This window comes from Bufo gargarizans, chromosome 9, assembly GCF_014858855.1.
Source record: "Bufo gargarizans isolate SCDJY-AF-19 chromosome 9, ASM1485885v1, whole genome shotgun sequence".
Lineage (NCBI taxonomy): Eukaryota > Metazoa > Chordata > Amphibia > Anura > Bufonidae > Bufo > Bufo gargarizans.
The window spans coordinates 118,699,989-118,719,317 of record NC_058088.1 but is presented as its reverse complement, the minus strand read 5'-3'; the positions used below and the strand labels follow the sequence as shown (position 1 = coordinate 118,719,317).

General features: G+C 43.3%; 1 protein-coding gene across 4 annotated transcripts in view; it reads left to right on the top strand.

Moving 5' to 3' along the window:
- Positions 1 to 18,671, top strand: part of LOC122945951 (ras-related protein Rab-6A-like) — a 40,580-nt gene extending 21,909 nt beyond the window's left edge. Inside the window, exons 3-9 of one of the 4 annotated variants that reach the window (XR_006391191.1) lie at positions 3,386 to 3,439; positions 4,299 to 4,407; positions 6,680 to 6,791; positions 10,315 to 10,405; positions 10,867 to 10,960; positions 14,752 to 14,818; positions 16,864 to 16,937. Coding sequence is in view for 2 of the 4 variants with exons in the window: in XM_044305175.1 (XP_044161110.1) it covers positions 3,386 to 3,439; positions 4,299 to 4,407; positions 6,680 to 6,791; positions 10,867 to 10,960; positions 14,752 to 14,818; positions 16,864 to 16,928 (501 nt within the window). In the remaining 2 variants the exon portion in view is untranslated. Of the gene's footprint in view, positions 1 to 3,385; positions 3,440 to 4,298; positions 4,408 to 6,679; positions 6,792 to 10,314; positions 10,961 to 14,751; positions 14,819 to 16,863 lie in introns of those variants that run through there. The other 3 variants (XM_044305176.1, XM_044305175.1, XR_006391190.1) reach the window with 3 other exon arrangements.
- The last annotated feature ends 658 nt before the right edge of the window (positions 18,672 to 19,329 follow it).

Here is a 19,329-nt window from a genome sequence, read left to right as displayed (position 1 = left end):
TGTTTCTTTACATACCACTGTTTTCCTTGAGTTTTCCCCTAAGTTACAGCTGTTTAAGCATTTACAATATGAGAACCTTCTCAAGATGGCGGGAGGCGGGTGGTGCGGCAGGCGGGATCGCGATCCCCCGCCCGCCTCCTCTTGAATATTCATTGGTGTTCAGTGGTTATACCAGAGTGTCAGCACATTGCTGACACTCTGGTATAAACGGCTGACATCTGTGCAGATATCAGCCGTTTAACCCTTTCCATACCACGGTCTGTACGGACCGCTGTATGGAAAAGGTTAACTGTCAGGATCAGGGAGCTCCCTCCCTCTCCCATCGGGAGGGCTGCTGTGCCTTTGCAGCCCCCCAGACAGGATGGGGTGACAGAGGTAGGGAGACCCCCTCCTTACCCTTACCCGTCTGCGCAGTTGTGGCCACAACTGAGCAGACGGGGAAGGTTCCCATGGCAACAGGACGCCTTCTCAGGCATGCTGCTGTCCATGGTCCTGAACAGATCTGTGCTAAAGGCATAGATCTGTTCAGACAAAGTGTAAGTAAAATACAGTAAAAAACACTATATAGTGTACTGTAATGCAGACATCAGACCCACTGGATCTTCAAGAACCAAGTGGGTTTGGGTCAAAAAAATGTAAAAAAAAAGTGAAAAAAATTTAAGATAAAAAAAAAACACTTATCACTGAATAAAAATTAAAAAAATAAAATGCACTACACATATTAGGTATCGCCGCGACCGTAACGACCTTATCTATAAAACGGTCATGCTACTTTCTCCTTCCGGTGAACGCCATAAAAATGAAAACTATGAGAAAATTGAAATTTTGCCCACCTTACTTCCCAAAAAAGGTAATAAAAGTGATTAAAAAAAGTCGCATGTACGCCAAAATAGTACCAATCAAACCGTCATCTCATCCTGAAAAAATAATACCCTAACCAAGATAATCGCCCAAAAACTGAAAAAACGATGGCTCTTAGACTATGGAGACACTAAAACATGATTGTTTTTGTTTCAAAAATGAAATCATTGTGTAAAACTTACATAAATAAAAATAAAATATACATATTAGGTATCGCCGTGTCCGTATCGACCGGCTCTATACAAATATCACATGACCTAACCCCTCAGGTTTCCACCGTAAAAAATAAAAAAATAAAACTGTGTAAAAAAAGCCATTTTTTGTCATCTCGCGTCACAAAAAGTGTAATAGCAAGCAATCAAAAAGTCATATGCACCCCAAAATAGTGCCAGTCAAACCGTCTTCTCATCCTGCAAAAAATGAGACACTACTTAAGATAATCACCCAAAAACTGAAAAAAAAACTATGGCTCTTAGACTATGGAGACACTAAAACGTTTTTGGGGTTTTAAAAATGAAGTCCTTGTATAAAACTTACATAAATAAAATAAATTGTATACATATTAGGTATCACCGCGTCCGTAACAACCTGCTCTATAAAATTACCACATGATCTAACCTGTCAGATGAATGTTGTAAATAACAAAAAAAGTGCCAAAAAGCTATTTCTTGTTACCTTGCCTCACAAAAAGTGTAATATAGAGCAACCAAAAATCATATGTACCCTAAACTAGTACCAACAAAACTTCCACCCTATCCCGTAGTTTCTAAAATGGGGTCACTTTTTGGGAGTTTCTACTCTAGGGGTGCATCAGGGGGGCTTCAAATGGGACATGGTGTAAAAAAAAAACAGTCCAGCAAAATCTGCCTTCCAAAAACCGTATGGCATTCCTTTCCTTCTGCGCTTTGCCGTGTGCCCGTACAGCAGTTTATGACCACATATGAGGTGTTTCTGTAAACTACAGAATCAGGGCCATAAATAATGAGTTTTGTTTGGCTGTTAACCCTTGCTTTGTAACTGGAAAAAAAAATATTAAAATGGAAAATCTGCCAAAAAAGTGAAATTTTGAAATTGTATCTCTATTTTCCATTAAATCTTGTGCAATACCTAAAGGGTTAACAAAGTTTGTAAAATCAGTTTTGAATACCTTGAGGGGTGTAGTTTCTTAGATGGGGTCATTTTTGGGCGGTTTCTATTATGTAAGCCTCGCAAAGTGACTTCAGACCTGAACTGGTCCCTAAAAATTGGGTTTTTGTAAATTTCAAGATTTACTTCTAAACTTCTAAGCCTTGTAACATCCCCCAAAAATAAAATATCATTCCCAAAATAATTCAAACATGAAGTAGACATATGGGGAATGTAAAGTCATCACAATTTTTGGGGGTATTACTATGTATTACAGAAGTAGAAAAACTGAAACTTTGAAATTTGCAAATTTTTCCAAATTTTGGGTAAATTAGGTATTTTTTTATGCAAAAAAATTAAATGTTTTTACTTCATTTTACCAGTGTCATGAAGTACAATATGTGACGAAAAAACAGTCTCAGAATGGCCTGGATAAGTCAAAGTGTTTTAAAGTTATGAGCACTCAAAGTGACACTGGTTAGATTTGCAAAAAATGGCCAAGTCCTTAAGGTGAAATAGGGCTGAGTCCTTAAGGGGTTAAGGGAGCAGTGGAAAGGGACAGAGGACAATAATGAAAGCTGTTATTATAAGGTAATTACAGATCTTTTGACAATCTATGACTGACTAACCCAGGAATACATGCCTAGCTCTAATAAACTAGCAAATAAAATAAAAATGACAGTTACCCTTTAATCTAAAGTTATTCCCCTACCATTGTGCCCTGTGGTGAATCAGTATTCATTTTCAGTTGCTGTAGGTTACGTCCTGCATTGGAGCTTGCCAATGTAGGACATAGGAAGCATAAGGGGTATGGTTGGTGTCACATGGTCTGCTGAGGTCAGGACACATCTCACTGCCCTAAGGCGTGATGGGACAGCAGACACATGACAAACCAGTAAGTAGGATTCAATCATGAGGGGTAAGAGAAAACTGCAGATGAGGTAAGGCAGACCCCTTTATGTAACTTGTGTGCTTTATGCACATTTAAGGCATAGGATCAAGCACAATTCCCACTAGCGGCAGGAGGGATCCGACAGGCTGTTCACCCTATCGGATTCCGTCCTGCCGCTATTTCGCCGGACTGCCGCTCCGTCCCCATTGACTATAATGGGGCGGAGCTCCGGCGCAGCACGGCAGTGCATGGCGAAAGGCCGCCAGACTAAAAGCACTACATGTCCGACTTTTTAGTCCGACGGCCTCTCGCAGCGAACTGCCGTGCTGTGCCGGAGCTCCGCCCCCGTCCCCATTATAGTCAGTGGGGACAGAACGACGGCACGGCGAAATAGCGGCAGGATGGATCGGACAGGCTGTTCACCCTCTGTCCTGCGGCTAGTGTAAAAGTAGCCTAACCTGTGCAGCTAAGAGATTCTTTCATGACGTGTATTCTACTTCTTTACAGGCTACAATTGGCATTGACTTTCTTTCTAAGACTATGTACCTAGAGGACCGCACGGTAAGTGATGTATTCCTGTCTGTATCACTACTGGATGTGTGTGGTTTTTTTTACAATTTTTTTTCCCTTTATAAATAATATACAGTATGTTACAATAATAGATACAATATATCAAAATATATTGAGTCCTAGCTTTATGTATTACTAGGTGTAGAACATCTAACGTATCTATGCTAAATATCCGCATTCCTTCCAGTCATGTGGAGAAGAAGTATTGATGGCTTCCCAGATGTCATAAAGGCATGTTAGGTTGGGGTCCTACCTGTTGGGATGATGATCTCCAGATTGCTGACTCTATGTGGCTGTTGCTCTGATGTGATTTGGAGGGTGATGTCTGTAGACGTTACTGCGCAGTACATTGAAGTCACTCGTAGTACAGCAGATTGCAAGGTGTTGTCTGCTCATTGGATTATCTGAAAGGGGGCAGGAGCCAAAGATGAAATTCAGTTTGTGGCCCTCAGTGCATGACACGTGTGGCCAGTCCACTAATCCCAGCAGGACCCTTGAGTTTAGCAGTTCAGGTAGCCATATAGCGATATCTGTAGGCAGGGGGCTGGAATATGTTGGGACAGACGTCTATTTGTCAGTAATTTTGTAAGATTTTATTACAGCTTGGGGAGAGGGCGTTCTTTAGCTATGATAAGGGGAGAACGCTGGCTGCTATATGACCCACAGGTGTGTTTCTTCATTTTTGAAGTTTAGCTTCATGGCCTATCACTGTAGCAACACAATAGTGTAAACTGTGGCCAAATCTTCCCAGTAAATCTCAGCCTTGCCGTCAAGTCAGTTGTCTACTGTTGGCTAATGTTCCCCCCTCACAATATGTGTTCCTTCTCTTTCTCCTTCTACCTGGTACCAGCAGGTGCGGCTGCAGCTCTGGGACACCGCCGGACAGGAACGTTTCCGCAGTTTGATCCCCAGCTATATACGTGACTCCACAATTGCTGTTGTTGTGTATGATATTACAAGTGAGTGACATCAGTATAAAAATCCTAATGGCATTTGTTACAGTGCCAAAAATCCTCCACCTATGGTCGTACTGTAAAAAGAATCTACCATATACCAGCATACTATGCATCGGGTATGTCGACACACACCAGCCCAGCAGACATCTAAAGGGTTACTTAATCGTGGCCACTTACCGGTCGATGGGGCCCAGCTTTCCTGGAGCATACACTGACTGTGGTTTATGTATGAGCATTCCCATTCAATACCTTGTTCCAAATCATTTGTTTGAGGTGATTTGGAAGGTTTTATTATGCAGATTTGGGCATCCTTATCTACAGTGGGTGGTTAAAGGGAACCTGTCACCCGGATTTTGTGTATAGAGTTGAGGACACGGGCTGCTAGAGGGCCACTAGCACATCCGCAATATCCAGTCCCCATAGCTCTGTGTGCTTTTATTGTGTAAAAAAAAAAAAAAGATTTGATACATATGCAAATTAACCTGAGATGAGTCCTGTCCCTGACTCATCTCACATACAGGACTCATCTCAGGTTAATTTGCATATGTATAAAATCGTTTTTGTTACACAATAAAAGCGCACAGAGCTATGGGGACTGGGTATTGTGGATGTGCTAGCGGCCATCTAGTAACCCATGTCCTCAGCTCTATACCCAAAATCCCGGTGACAGGTTCCCTTTAAGACCATTAGCACCAAATACCTGGACCTTTCATCCCTTCATACCTTCGTGAAAACTTCTGCATTGGAATAAGTGAAGCTACAGCAATCAGACGGCTCCTTTTGAAGAGGCCCTTGTAGAATTAAGGCAAAAGTGATTGGGTGACTTCTAGATGAGGAGCATTCTAGGTTACATTACCTACCATGGATGTAGTGACATGTACAGAGCCTGCACAGTGGCCACCCTAGGGCACTGTTCTCAGCTTCATAAAATGACACCGCACCCCTCCAACGTGCCTATTGTGTATCCTCCTGAGGGGACAGCGGGGCAGGAATTACACCTGCTCTCTGCGGCAGTGCTAACAGCAAGCAGGTAAGCAAAGATGAGAACATTGCGGCGCTCATAGCAGAGCTGCAGTCGGGCGTGCTGGCAGTTGGGCCCCCGCTGATATTATATTGATGAGCTATCTTGAAGATAGGTCATCAGCATTACAAAAGTGGACACTCCCTTTAACAATGAGCTGACTCTTCATGCAGTTATAGGGAACCAACCATTTGTTCCCGGTAACCACTTGTCATCAGAGGTGAAAGCTCTGTACAGGAACCTTTATTTTCTGGGCATCAGATGCCTGTTCACACAGAACGATCTGCTGCCCACAAGCAACGATTTTGGCTTCAACAGCAATGCTACTTTCCCCTTGTTCATTGTGTGGTCTGTGGCACCCTTTACACGTGGTGATTATCGGACACGAGCGTTCCCAGGAGCCCTCCTCCCCGATAGTTTTCTTAGTTGTCGGCCTGTGTACAGGGGCCTTTCGGGTTACTTTCACACTTGCTTTGTTGTTTTCCAGTATTGAGATCGGAAAAAAACCTTTCTGTTTAGTCCTCATGCATTCTGAAAGGAAAGAGATCCGTTCAGGATGTCTTCCGTTCCGTCATCTTTCCGTTTTGTGACTGGACACAAAACCGCTGCAAAGTGTGGTTTCGTGTCCGGTCATAAAAACTGAGCCTAAAAAACGGAGCCGTCACCTATTGACTTTTAATATATTTAGTGACGGATCAGTTTTTTTGTTTTTGATTTCACACAACCGCATCCTAACAGAACGGATGCATCCTGATGTGCCTCTGCCGGATCTAAATACCGGAATTAATAACGCAAGTTAGAAAGTAGCCTTAGTCTACACCTTCCTAACTTATGAACCCCCCCGTCCCTTGGCCACCCTCTGTTCCACCCTTATGGTACTGGGATGCAGTACATTCTCTGGGTCCCCTGCCCCCAGCTCATCCTGGTACCCACATGGTCCTACTTCTGGCTCTTGCAGCTATGCTTGTTGTCTTGCTTTTTATGAACCCACACCCTTCTGCAGACAGGACAGATGCGTACTGTAGACCCCCGTCTTAGTAAGGCCCTGATTACGGGGCGATGATGGGAAGAATATTCACACACAGCAGATTTTTGGCAGGACTTTCTCTGACTCTCCCATGTATTTCATTTGATTCGCCTTCAAACAGTTCCATTGGTGCTGGTTTAAAGGCGTTTCATTGCGTAGGTGTGGATCCTGTCCAATTTGTGAAATGAAAAGGAACTACTAATACTTTTTTTTCCCCACCTTCCCAGATCTGAACTCATTCCAGCAAACCTCCAAATGGATAGATGACGTTCGAACAGAGAGGGGAAGTGATGTTATAATCATGCTTGTGGGGAATAAGACGGATCTGGCAGATAAGAGGTAACCGCTCATGGCCAGGAGGACATGATGGGCCAGCCTATTGACATGGAGGAAGTGCAGTCACTGTTTTATTACATCCTGGGGCCAGACTTGCTGCTTTTCTGTTTTTAGTATTTTTTCCACTATTTTCATCACTTTGCTAAAATCGTTTTTTTTTAGTTTTTTTTTCTCTTGCTGTAACAGTAAACAGGCTTTCCAGCTTGAACAATCCATTGCATAAATGCCTGCAGTCCTCCACAGTAAATCCCGCCATACACAGCCGCTGTTTCTCCTGACACCCCCATAAACATACACGTTTGGTTCAGCTAAACTAGTATGTATATCCAATGGGGAGAGACCCTACCAGACACTTCTGGTGATGACTTACCTCCTTCCCAGACATCATCTGCCGAGGAGGGAGAGTAGGGAGCTCTCCATACACATTAGGGTGGATCCGCATTGGCATTAGGGAATTTTTTTATAACCAACTTATAACAGAATATAGCAGAATTTTAGGACAGAACGGAAGCCTTTAAGAGGCTTTCTGTTTTGCTCTATGGGGATACATAATTGTTCCGTTTTACATCTTAAAGGCGTCTGTTTTGCGTTCCGTCCTAGAATTCAGTTATAACGGAATTCCTTGACACCACTGTGAACCCGTCCTTAGGCTTTCGGGAAAACGCACTCTTCTCAGCAGAGTCAGACAATTAATACACTAATGTGTATGGGGGCCTTAAAGAGGTTTTCTGATTGGTTGAAGTTATCCCCGATCCACAGGATAACTATTAGAGAGTTGGGGGTCCTACCGCTGGGACCCCCACGATCACAAAAGCTGGGGTCCTGTACCCCTGCAACCGCCCCTGAAATAAATGGATCAGTTAGTTGCACATGCATGCAGCTACTCCATTTCTTCCTATGGGAGTTCTGGATATGGGTGAGCGCTGTCCTCCACTATCTCCAGAACTTGCATACAAATAATTGGCGAGGCCATGCACGTGTCCGACCGGCCGCTCCATTCATTTCAGAGGGGGTACGGGGGCCTCTGTTCTCATCATTAGTGAAGATCCCAGCAGTAGGAACCCCACTGTTCCTAATAGTTATCCTGTTTATAGGGAATAACTTCAACCAACCGGATGCTCTTTGATGCTATCTGTGGTAATGGAGGGAGTGCTTTGCTTACCTGAAGGATTCCCTTCACTAATAGGGCATATACAGGGGTCCTCTTACACTACAATAATATTCCTAACCTGGCTTTATTTCTGATGTTTTAGACTCTGTTTTGGCCAAACCTGATGAGGCCTAAATAGATATTGCACAAAATTGACTTTTGAATTCTGCATGAATGGCCCTTCTTGTTTTGCTGATTGCTTGGGTGCACCACGGGAATAGCTTGTGTCCAGGGGGTAGGTCGTGTACACCAGTGACTAGTCGCACATTAAAGTGGTTGTCCTCTTATTTCACAATCTTCCCAAAGCCACTAAATGTGTTAAAATAATACCAGAAAATCTGACTGTTCAGCCGTCGTACTAGTGCTGCCGCTCCGGACGTCCCGTCTGTGGTCTGTCTTGCTGGCCTTAGTGGTATAGATGTCGGACGACCCCTTTAATACAGATAATGTGTGTAAGCAGCCGAGCTTCTCCGTCTACTCTTTGAACTGCTGTATGTGTAAGAACGGGACACTGTGCTCTTATTTCTCAGGTTTAATATAATAAGTTATCATATTAACTTTCTAGTTTTATGGTTGCCTTTTATGACTTAAAGCATATCTATTGTCACACACATCACTTGCTGTAGCTGTGTATACAGTATATATAGGGTGTAGTGCAGACAGCAATCTCCTTCCCTTCTGCCCACACATCCCATAGTGCTGCACAAAGCCCTTCCAGTCCACCAGGAGTTTCCCCACTTCTGCTGCTGCTCCACAGAAGAAGCTGCAGCTGCATCCCCCTCCTCCCCCACTCTCCTTGTGGATGTATTATGTTTATGGCTTGAAAAGGCCGACATGTTGTTCTTCCGTTTTATTCTTCTCCGCCCCCTTTTTCTATATGCTACTCCTCCTACAGTTTAGGAGTACAATTGCCAAACTTTCCACACTTCTTCGACCTATAATGAGGTAAGTTGCTTGTACTTTAATAAGCAATCCCACCATTGCCCCCCACGAAGACCCCACTTTTTGCCATAGACTTTCATTGGAAAATTGTAAACTTTTGCCACTCGTACAGCTTTGAAGTTAAACTTGCCAAACTTGGGTCACTTAGTCATGGGGTCAACCTGAAAATTTCTGTCACATTTCGGGAACTCTAAAAAGTGGGCGGAGCCACAAAAAACCAATCAGCTTTTCCCTATTGACTTCAATGAGAAAATGTACAAAGCTGTCATTCTCGCAGTATTTAAAGGGGTTGTCCAAGTTATATTTAGTGATTACCTATCCTCAGGATAGGTCATCAATATCAGATCGGCGTGGGTGTCCGACCCCTGCCAATCAGCTGTTTGAAGAGAAGGCGCGCGTAATTACACCTAACCGTCCCATTCTTTTCAGTGGTACAGATCCGATCCGTACCATTGAAATAAATGGGATGGCTTGGGTGTAATTACACCTGCTCACTGCTGCAGATGCAACGGCTAGAAGGCAAACAGTGGAGGGGAGGCGGCGCTGGCACGGCGCGCACTTTCTCTTCAAACAGCTGATCGGCGGGGGTGCCGGGTGTCAAACCCCAGACGATCTGATATTGATGACCTATCCTGAGGATAGGTCATCAATAAATATAACTTGGACAACCCCTTTAAAGGGAACCTGTCATCGGGATTTTGTGTATAGAGCTGAGGACATGGGTTGCTAGTTGGCCACTAGCACATCCGCAATACCCAGTCCCCATAGCTCTGTGTGCTTTTATTGTGTAAAAAAAATGGATACATATGCAAATTAACCTGAGATGAGTCCTGTACGTGAGATGAGTGTTTCCATTTTAAGGTTAGAAAAAGTGGGTGAAACCACCAACAACCAATCAAATTTCTCTCATTGATTTTCGAGAGTGCTACTCCCCCCGTTTTAGTTCAAGCCAACATCCTGTGGTTTCTTCACAAACGACACCATCTAGTTACTGCATTTATTTTATTTTATTTCTTTTTTGGGGGGGGGTTTGGGGGAGTTTTCAGAATATTTACATAAGGGTGGCAGTCAGGTAAGGGGAACTACAGACAGTTGGGAGGTGAGGAAGGATGCATGTAACATATAGTACACATCTTAGCTTCCACACATGCTTCATAGCAGTAGGTACCCTTTACCTTCATGTTTTCATGAGTTTTGTTTTTTCATTTTGTATGCATTTTCCTATTTCCCATCAGCCTTTTAGTAGAAATATTTGACATCAGGAACACAGTTGTTTTGTGGATATACTTATGCGCTGCCCATTTTTTTGCTTTCATTTGCTCACTTCCTTCCTTTGCATATTACTTTTATTGTGTCCTATTTCTCCATACTTTATTTTGATTTGCTCTGATTTTTATTTCCGTTCATCTGGTTTTGTTCCATTGCTGTAGACAGGCTTCTGTTCAGAGGGCGAGAGGCATCTCGGGGACTGAATGTCTTGTATATTCAAACAAGTACTAAAGCAAGATGTTTTGGCACACAGCAGGTACGTGTCTTGCTGCTGGAGGCTAAGCGTAGCACTCCTCACTCTCCTCTGCCACTAATATACCTTGTCATGGGGAGTGCATCGAGCCGGCAAACAACTGGTTATCTTGCAAGCTTATCCTATGTGTTAATCTGACCAGCTAGGTATAATGCAACCATCTATATTTAAAAAAAAATGTGAATGTGTTCTAAAACGTGAATAACAAATGACTCGAGTAAATGAATGTTTTCCTGTGTCCCTTCCTTTCTAGCCATGTATACATGTAATAAGTATTCCTTTAAAGGGGTATTTTGGTTATGTAAAATTATCCCCCATCTACAATATTTGGGGATAACTAGCAGTAGGACCTCCACCGATCTAATAGTTATCTCCTCTCATGTGGATAGGGGATAACGTTACATAACCAGAATACCCTTTTAATTAACTTTGCAATACTTTTGTGTCTGTTATATTACTAATAGACAAATCACCACAGAGGAGGGAGAGCAGAGAGCCAAGGAGCTCAGCGTCATGTTCATTGAAACTAGTGCCAAGACGGGCTACAATGTCAAGCAGGTAAGAGCCGCCTCCTCATCAATGGTTATCGCTGTTTTCCACATTCTGGGTATTGATCATGAATAGGAGCGTTTTTATCTAGAACTTAACTTTGTATATACTGGGATCTGTTGCTGTACATCCAGATTATGAACTGTTCAGAACTAGTACAAAACATTTGTCTGAACGAGGTCTTAAAGGGAACCTGTCACCAGCAACCTCCCTATCTAACCACTTGCATAGGCTGATTAAGCTTTGTTGATCTGAGGCTCTGTTCCTGAGGTGTGATATGCAATTTAGGTATTTGGTGCAATGAGCGTGTCACCATTGCTCTTGTTGCACCCAAGCTTTACTTGTCTCTGTGGCCAGCAACTTTTTATTGGCCAGACCTCCATTTACTATACAGTCATGGCCAAAAGTTTTGAGAATTACATAAATATTGGAAAAGTTGCTGCTTAAGTTTTTATAATAGTAATTTGCATATACTCCAGAATGTTATGAAGAGTGATCAGATGAATTGCATAGTCCTTCTTTGCCAGGAAAATTAACTTAATCTCCAAAAAACCGTTCCACTGCATTTCATTGCGGTCATTAAAGGACCTGCTGAGATCATTTCAGTAATCGTCTTGTTAACTCAGGTGAGACTGTTGACGAGCACAAGCCTGGAGATCATTATGTCAGGCTGATTGGGTTAAAATGGCAGACTTGACCTGTTAAATGGAGGGTGATGCTTGAAATCATTGTTCTTCCATTGTTAACCATGGTGACCTGCAAAGAAACGCATGCAGCCATCATTGTGTTGCATAAAAATGGCTTCACAGGCAAGGATATTGTGGCTACTAAGATTGCACCTCAATCAACAATTCATAGGATCATCAAGAACTTCAAGGAAAGAGGTTCAATTCTTGTTAAGAAGGCTTCAGGGCATCCAAGAAAGTCCAGCAAGCACCAGGATCATCTCCTAAAGAGGATTCAGCTGCGGGATCGGAGTGCCACCAGTGCAGAGCTTGCTCAGGAATGGCAGCAGGCAGGTGTGAGCGCATCTGCACGCTCAGTGAGGCGAAGACTTTTGGAAGATGGCCTGGTGTCAAGAAGGGCAGCAAAGAAGCCACTTCTCTCCAAAAAAAACATCAGGGACAGATTGATCTTCTGCAGAAAATACTGTGAATGGACTGCTGAGGACTGGGGCAAAGTCATATTCTCCGATGAAGCCTCTTTCCGATTGTTTGGGGCATCAGGAAAAAGGCTTGTCCGGAGAAGAAAAGGTGAGCGCTACCATCAGTCCTGTGTCATGCCAACAGTAAAGCATCCTGAGACCATTCATGTGTGGGGTTGCTTCTCATCCAAGGGAGTGGGCTCACTCACAATTTTGCCCCAAAACACAGCCATGAATAAAGAATGGTACCAAAACACCCTCCAACACCAACAATCCAACAACAGTTTGGTGAAGAACAATGCATTTTCCAGCACGATGGAGCACCGTGCCATAAGGCAAAAGTGATAACTAAGTGACTCGGGGACCACAACGTTGACATTTTGGGTCCATGGCCTGGAAACTCCCCAGATCTTAATCCCATTGAGAACTTGTGGTCAATCCTCAAGAGGCGGGTGGACAAACAAAAACCCACTAATTCTGACAAACTCCAAGAAGTGATTATGAAAGAATGGGTTGCTATCAGTCAGGAATTGACCCAGAAGTTGATTGAGAGCATGCCCAGTCGAATTGCAGAGGTCCTGAAAAAGAAGGGCTAACACTGCAAATATTGACTGCATAAATGTCATGTAATTGTCGATAAAAGCCTTTGAAACGTATGAAGTGCGTGTAATTATATTTCACTACATCACAGAAACAACTGAAACAAAGATCTAAAAGCAGTTTAGCAGCAAACTTTGTGAAAACTAATATTTGTGTAATTCTCAAAACTTTTGGCCACGACTGTATATAATTTTCATCTTAAATGGATTGTCCTATAGTAGTAGTGTTTTACTAAGTGCCAGCAACCTGGCCCACTAAGCTAAGGATTTATACTTCCCTGCTCCCTGCTACTCCAGTCCTCCACACTGCCTCCAATTTCTCCATGTTCCGGTCCCTGCACTGTTTACATCCGTTGTGCAGAAAGAGCGTGCTCATGTGAAGTTAACCTTGCATGTAAACCAACAAAATAGGAAAGTTATACCCATGAATTTATTAAATCCGTTATAATTCAACAATCCACATTAAAGTTGTTGGGGGCACTGCCAATGCACACTATACAGAACATGGTAAAAACGGGGGTCATTTATTAAGACCGGTGTCTTAACTCCTATAGCTGGCAGTGGATCCCCCGAAGTTATGTGGAGGCGCCAGCCTCTAAGTAACTTCGGCATATCCATCGCTGATTCTAAATGTAAGATGGCTTCTTTTCTGTCTTACATTTAGACCATTTTCTACGCCCTAGAAAATGATGAATGAGACAGGCCTGCCGGCCGTCCCCTTCCCCGAACACGCTCTTTTAGACCTGGTGTGAGTGAGGAAGAACTTGCAGGTTCTGCTGCAACATGGTGTACGACAGAATCTACACCACTTTTGAGACGCATATCTGTTTGTAAATGATCCCCTAAATACCAAGTAGAGCCACAACAGAAAACAACCAAAATATTTATAAAAACAGCCAAATATGTTCTTGAAGATGTGAAATATGCTGTTATTTACATTTCTAAATGTATTTACAGGTTTTGGGAAACATATTTTTTCATGACAAACCATTGCAATATTAAACTTGAGGTACCCATACAAAAGTTGATCAAAACGAACGCTCATCGGTTCAAATTTAACTATGAGTGATCGTTTTAGCCGACAGATGACGAACCATTATCATCTGAAAAGTGGGTCATGTTTAATATTTTTTATCCAATAGTTGGGAATTGTAGTTTTGCAACAGCTAGAGGGCCACAGGTTGAGCACCCCTGATCGAAACCATTCGATTGTAGTTCCTGCTGTATGTTTAGGGTCATTGTCCTGCTGTAAGGTGAACCTCCACCCCAGTCTCAAGTCTTTTGCAGCCTCTACCAGGTTTTCCTCCAGGATTGCACTGTATTTAGTTATATCCATCTTCTCATTAACTCTGACCACCTTCCCTGTCCCTGCTGAAGAAAAGCATCTCCACTGCATGATTCTGGGCTGTCAGTTTAGGTGGACGGCCATGTCTTGGTAGGATTGCAGTTGGGTCATACTCCTTCTATTTTTGAGTGGTTAGATTGAACAGTGCCCTATGAGATGTTCAGAGCTTGGGATATTTTTTTATTTTGTATTGCCTAACCCTGCTTTACACTTCTCCTTAACTTTATCCCTGACCTGTCTGGTGTGTTCCTTGGTTTTCATTATGCAGTTTTGATCACTAATGATTTGTAGTTATACTGAGAATAAATTGCACATAGGTGGACTCTATTTACTAATTAGGTGACTTCTGAAGGCAATTAGTCACACAAACTTATTTAGGAGGATGAACACAAATGCCTGCCACACTTGAAATTTTGAAAACTAAGTGTAAAAATGTGGAAAAGTTCAAGGGATACTGTATGGGCAGTTTGAACAACTGCAATAGCCAATATGGACTAAAATATGTATGGCTATGTCTGTGAAATGGACGTTCACCAGATATTTAACGGTCAATCAACTTCTATCTAATGTGTATGGCCACCTTTATGATGCAAACAGAGAACATGTTCAAATATTCTAGGACTTGATTGTTAGAACCAGAACAATGATAACTGCAGTATTGCTGATAAAGTTGTGTAGGTGGAACACATACCGTTTGTTTTTACGTTTCCAGCTCTTTCGTCGTGTAGCTGCTGCTTTGCCAGGCATGGACAGCACACCAGAGAAGAGTAAAGAAGACAGTATCCTTTTGTTGAGGTTTATTAATATTTTGTATGTATCCACTAATAAGGTGTTGTTCACCCCCCCCCCCCCCCCCCCCCCCAGGTCCCACCAACACACGCACACACACACACGACTGTTCTTGCAGAGGGACGCATACTTGCCTGCTCCTGGGTTCTGGCTATTTTGCTCCTCTGCTGTGCCGCTCTGGTGCCCAAGTTTCAGCTTCCTGTTTGGCTTGGGTCAGATGGCTGCTGCAGCCAATGACTGGCACAGTGGTGCTGTGTCCCCCATGTTTCACGTCACTGGGTGACATAATGCAAGAGTGGCACATCACTGCTGCAGTGGCCACGTGACCCAACTCAAACAGAATGTTGACACGTGGGAACCAGAGCACAGTGGCTGAGGAGTAGGCAAGTATACCTGCTTCCATAGGTCTGGCCAACTAGGACAGGTGGGTCTCCTCAAAAGATGCCCTGACCCTCCAAAGGTGGACAACCCCTTTAAAGTTACCCTGTATGGTAATGTATGCTGCTTTATGATCGACAGACACTGAGCTCTTTGATATACATACAGGTTTTTATGATTTGGAGACGGAATTAAGTAAAAAAGATTATAGCTTTGTAATGATTTAAGAGGGTTATCCCATGAAAAGTATTTATCACCGGTCCACAAAAGAGGTGATCTATATTGGATCACTGGAGGCCTGGCCAGTCCCAAAAATGGAGGGTTCCAGAGTCCCCTCCCTGAATAGAGCGTTGGCACTGTTTACGTCAGTCCTGTAGAAGTAAATGGAGAAGTGAACCGACATACTCAATACCGCCCTATTTAGAAAGTTGACTCTGGTAACTTGCATTCATGGTATCTTGTGGATAGGTGATGAATATTTTTTGTGGGATAACTCCTTTAAACTAAACCTGTCACCATGATTTTGCGCATAGAGCTGGGGACATGGGCTGCTAGATGGCCGCTAGCACATCCGGAATACCCAGTCCCCATAGCTCTCTGCGCTTTTATTGTGTTAAAAAAGAGTTTTGAGTGAAATGCAAATTACCTGATATGAGTCCTGTAGCCGGAGATGAGTCAAGCGGAGTGCTAGTGGCCATCTAGCAGCCCATGTCCCCAGCTCTATGCGCAAAATCCTGGTGACAGGTTTCCTTTAAAAAAACTGGCAATTTGCCTTCTGTATAGTTGTAGCCCTCTGTTCTTGATAAGCCTGCCATGTCCATAGGAATCCCATACTACCTAGGTCTAGTGGTGATGATGTCCAGCAGGTCATCAATCATGGGCCGATGCTATTCCTGATCTGAGGCTAAGGGCTCATGCACACAAAAGTATTTTCTTTCTGTGTCAGTTCCGTGTAGTTTTTTTTTTGGGGGGGGGGGGGGATTGTATGTGGAACCATTCATTTCAATGGGTCTGCAAACCCCCCCCCCCCCCAAAAAAAATGATGTTTCTCCGTGTGCATTCCGTTTCCAGTATTTCCGGTCCGCAAAACAATAGAGCATGTCCTATTATTGTCCGAGGATAGGACTGTTCTATTAGGGCCAGCTGTTCCATTCAGCAAAATACAGAATTCACACGGATTGAGTGAGGAATACACACAGTGAGGAATCCCATACTTGTGCCAGTACTATAGTGATTGGATATAATGTAGTAGGCAGGCATAGACATGATTTTATTTCACTACTGCGAACCTTAGTTTATATATTGAATGTCATGAGGGCTTGTTCACATCTGCATTAAAAGTTGCATTCGGGCCTCAGACGCAGGATTCCATAAAAATAGAGTGGTCAAAGTCCTAAATATATGACTGTAGTCAATGGAGTCTGTTCAGCTCAGTTCGCCTGAGTTATGTGCTGAATCCAGCAATGCCATTCTTTTCGTTGTTCTGTCCCTATAACTGAGCAGAACAATGGAAAAATAAAGTGACAACGTGATCTCACTACTAGTAAGTGGTTAATTATTAGTTAGAACTTCTCATTTTTTATCTTATCTGGTAGTCTTTTTTTCCCTGTTTACTCAAACGTCTAACCGAGTAGGATTCCTTAACCTGTGCCTCCAGTGATTGACATCAAGTTGGAGAAGCCTCCAGAGCAGCCGGTGACTGAGAGTGGTTGTTCCTGCTAACCCCTCCCGATATCCGTGTGCACCGGAGGAGAGTCCGCTGTTGTCTAAATCCATTAAAAGAAAAAGCAAAGCGTCTATTTATCTCTTAGATTCCCAGTGTGTGGATGCAGTGTGTGTTTCATCATCTTTAAAGGGGAGTGTTGGGTACATGGGGAAAGGCCACACCGCCTCATCTCACTCAAACTGCATGGCATTGTGTAAGCCTGCAGAATGAGAATCTTATGTATAGTTTTTATTTCTTGCACTTTGGGCGCTAAGTTGGTGCCTACTTAACTCTCTCAATGTGATAAACCTAAATGGAACTTTGTGCTGACATGTTCTTGTTTGTTGCGGTGACTAAACCAGGATGCAGACGTTCTACAAGAAGTGGGGTGCACATATGTCAACCTGGCTTTAAAGGAGAGACCTACACAGCCGTCGTATCGTCACACTTGTGTGCAGTTGTCTTATACCGCTCTACATTTCTCCCAAATGCTAGACTTTTTCTATACTTTTGTATATTGTTTTAGTTGACTGCTGTACATGAATGATTTCTTGTTTGCACTTTGACCAGTGTCATTTTACCGTGATAGCGGTCTATTGTTCATTATCTTGCATCTATTTGCTTACACGCTATACACCCAATAACAGAGACATCTAATGCCCAAAGGTCAGTAACCCTTTAAAGACTGGAGACAGTTTATTGAAACATTTTTTGCTGACTTTTTTTCAACCTACATAAACATCTTCTTTCAGGTACTCCTTATTTTTATTTTCTTGAGAGGGGGTTTGTTTAATTTTTTTTTAATGGGGTGCATGCATAGGAAACTGTTCTAAGGTGCCTCAGTTTCCCGTTGCAAGTGGTCAGATTCACGTTTTTTCTTTAGTGCATATGTGAACATATGATTGTTTGCTATGGGCATCCCTTGTGCATGTGTCCTACCCTCACTTGTCTTAAAATTTGATATATCTCAAGATGTATGTTGCAAGGGGCTAAATAAATATAAAAAGCATGTTTGCCAATAGGCTACCATGTTAAAAAATGCATCCCCCATGTTAGTGGTTCAGGAAAAAAAATTCACATTATCTGAAGAATGAACAGAATATTTAGCTGCAGATCTGCCAGGTCCCACACTCCCCTTCTGTGATCCAAGATGGCTGCGCCTCTGATGCACACTGTGTGTTTGGTTGTCCAAGACCCTTCCTGCTCTTGGATTGGCCTACACTGCTCACATGACCTGAGGGCACCAGGCGGTATCTAACAAATGCACAGTGTACACCAGGTAGCCTGCTAGCCGCCGATCTGCATCTGAAGATAGAAAGGAGAGCACCAGGTAAACTGTTTGTTCTTTAACCTTCTGCGTATCCTGTTCTACGGTCGTTTCCCCCCACCCCCAATCTCTTGCACTCTGGGCTATGGCTCCTCTCTGTTTCTCACCTCCTGTGCACTGCCTGTGCTGCATCCTGGTCATGTCGCCTTGCCGTTTTTTGTGTACAGGGTTTCCCCAGCAGTCTGGGTTAGCGCCTTCGATCTGTCAGTTGTATTGTTATTGCAGATATCTGAATTGTACAAAATAAATAAAAGCTTAAAAAAATAAAAAACAGATAAATTATATAGTGAAAACGTTCTCTCCACTTGAATAATCTTTGGATGTCTTCTATTGCGTATCTGCCCCATATTACTTCTCATAGCTGTAATTAGGTGTGACTATTAGTGAGTACTATATGAACACAGCTGTCACTAAATAAAATCTACACCTATTACACCCGTTTTCCTTGTGCTTTCTTCATCAGTCGCAGTTAGAACGCCAAAACGGGTGGACGGCTTTGTATCTCCTTGCATACAGTGTAATGCGCTGTTCTGTTGCACAACTGATAGCAGCGGTGCCAGATGGACCCTACTAACTTTGTTTTCAGTGAAAAAATAGCGCTGCGACAAAGTGTAAAATGTCATGTTAAGTTAAAGGGGTATTCCAGCACAAAATGCTGTTCCGTGGTTTGAAAAATGTTATACTCGCCTTGCCGATCTGCGGCCTCTGAATTCTGACAGTGCCTGTGCCTCCGCTGTGCTCCACTTCCTGCTCCCGTTCTACGGCTGAAAATGCTGGTCAGTGGTGAAGGTGAGTCATTGCTGCATTCACCGATTGTCTGAGCAGCCTTCCGCTCAAGACGCACAATTTTTACCCCCAAAAGTAAGGGAAAAGTGGCAATGCAGGAGTCACGGGGAGAGTACTCGCCCTCCCTGGTCTTCTGCCAGGCCCCGCTCTGCATTGTCCTGATGGCGTACAGCATCAGGACGTAGTGCATGTAGGCACAACTTATAACTAGATACTGTGTGACATCATGTTACAGTACAGCGCAGGCTGGGTGGCAGCACCCTCCCGGAGCAAGTGAGGTAAGGTGCGTTTCCCCCAATGTCTGA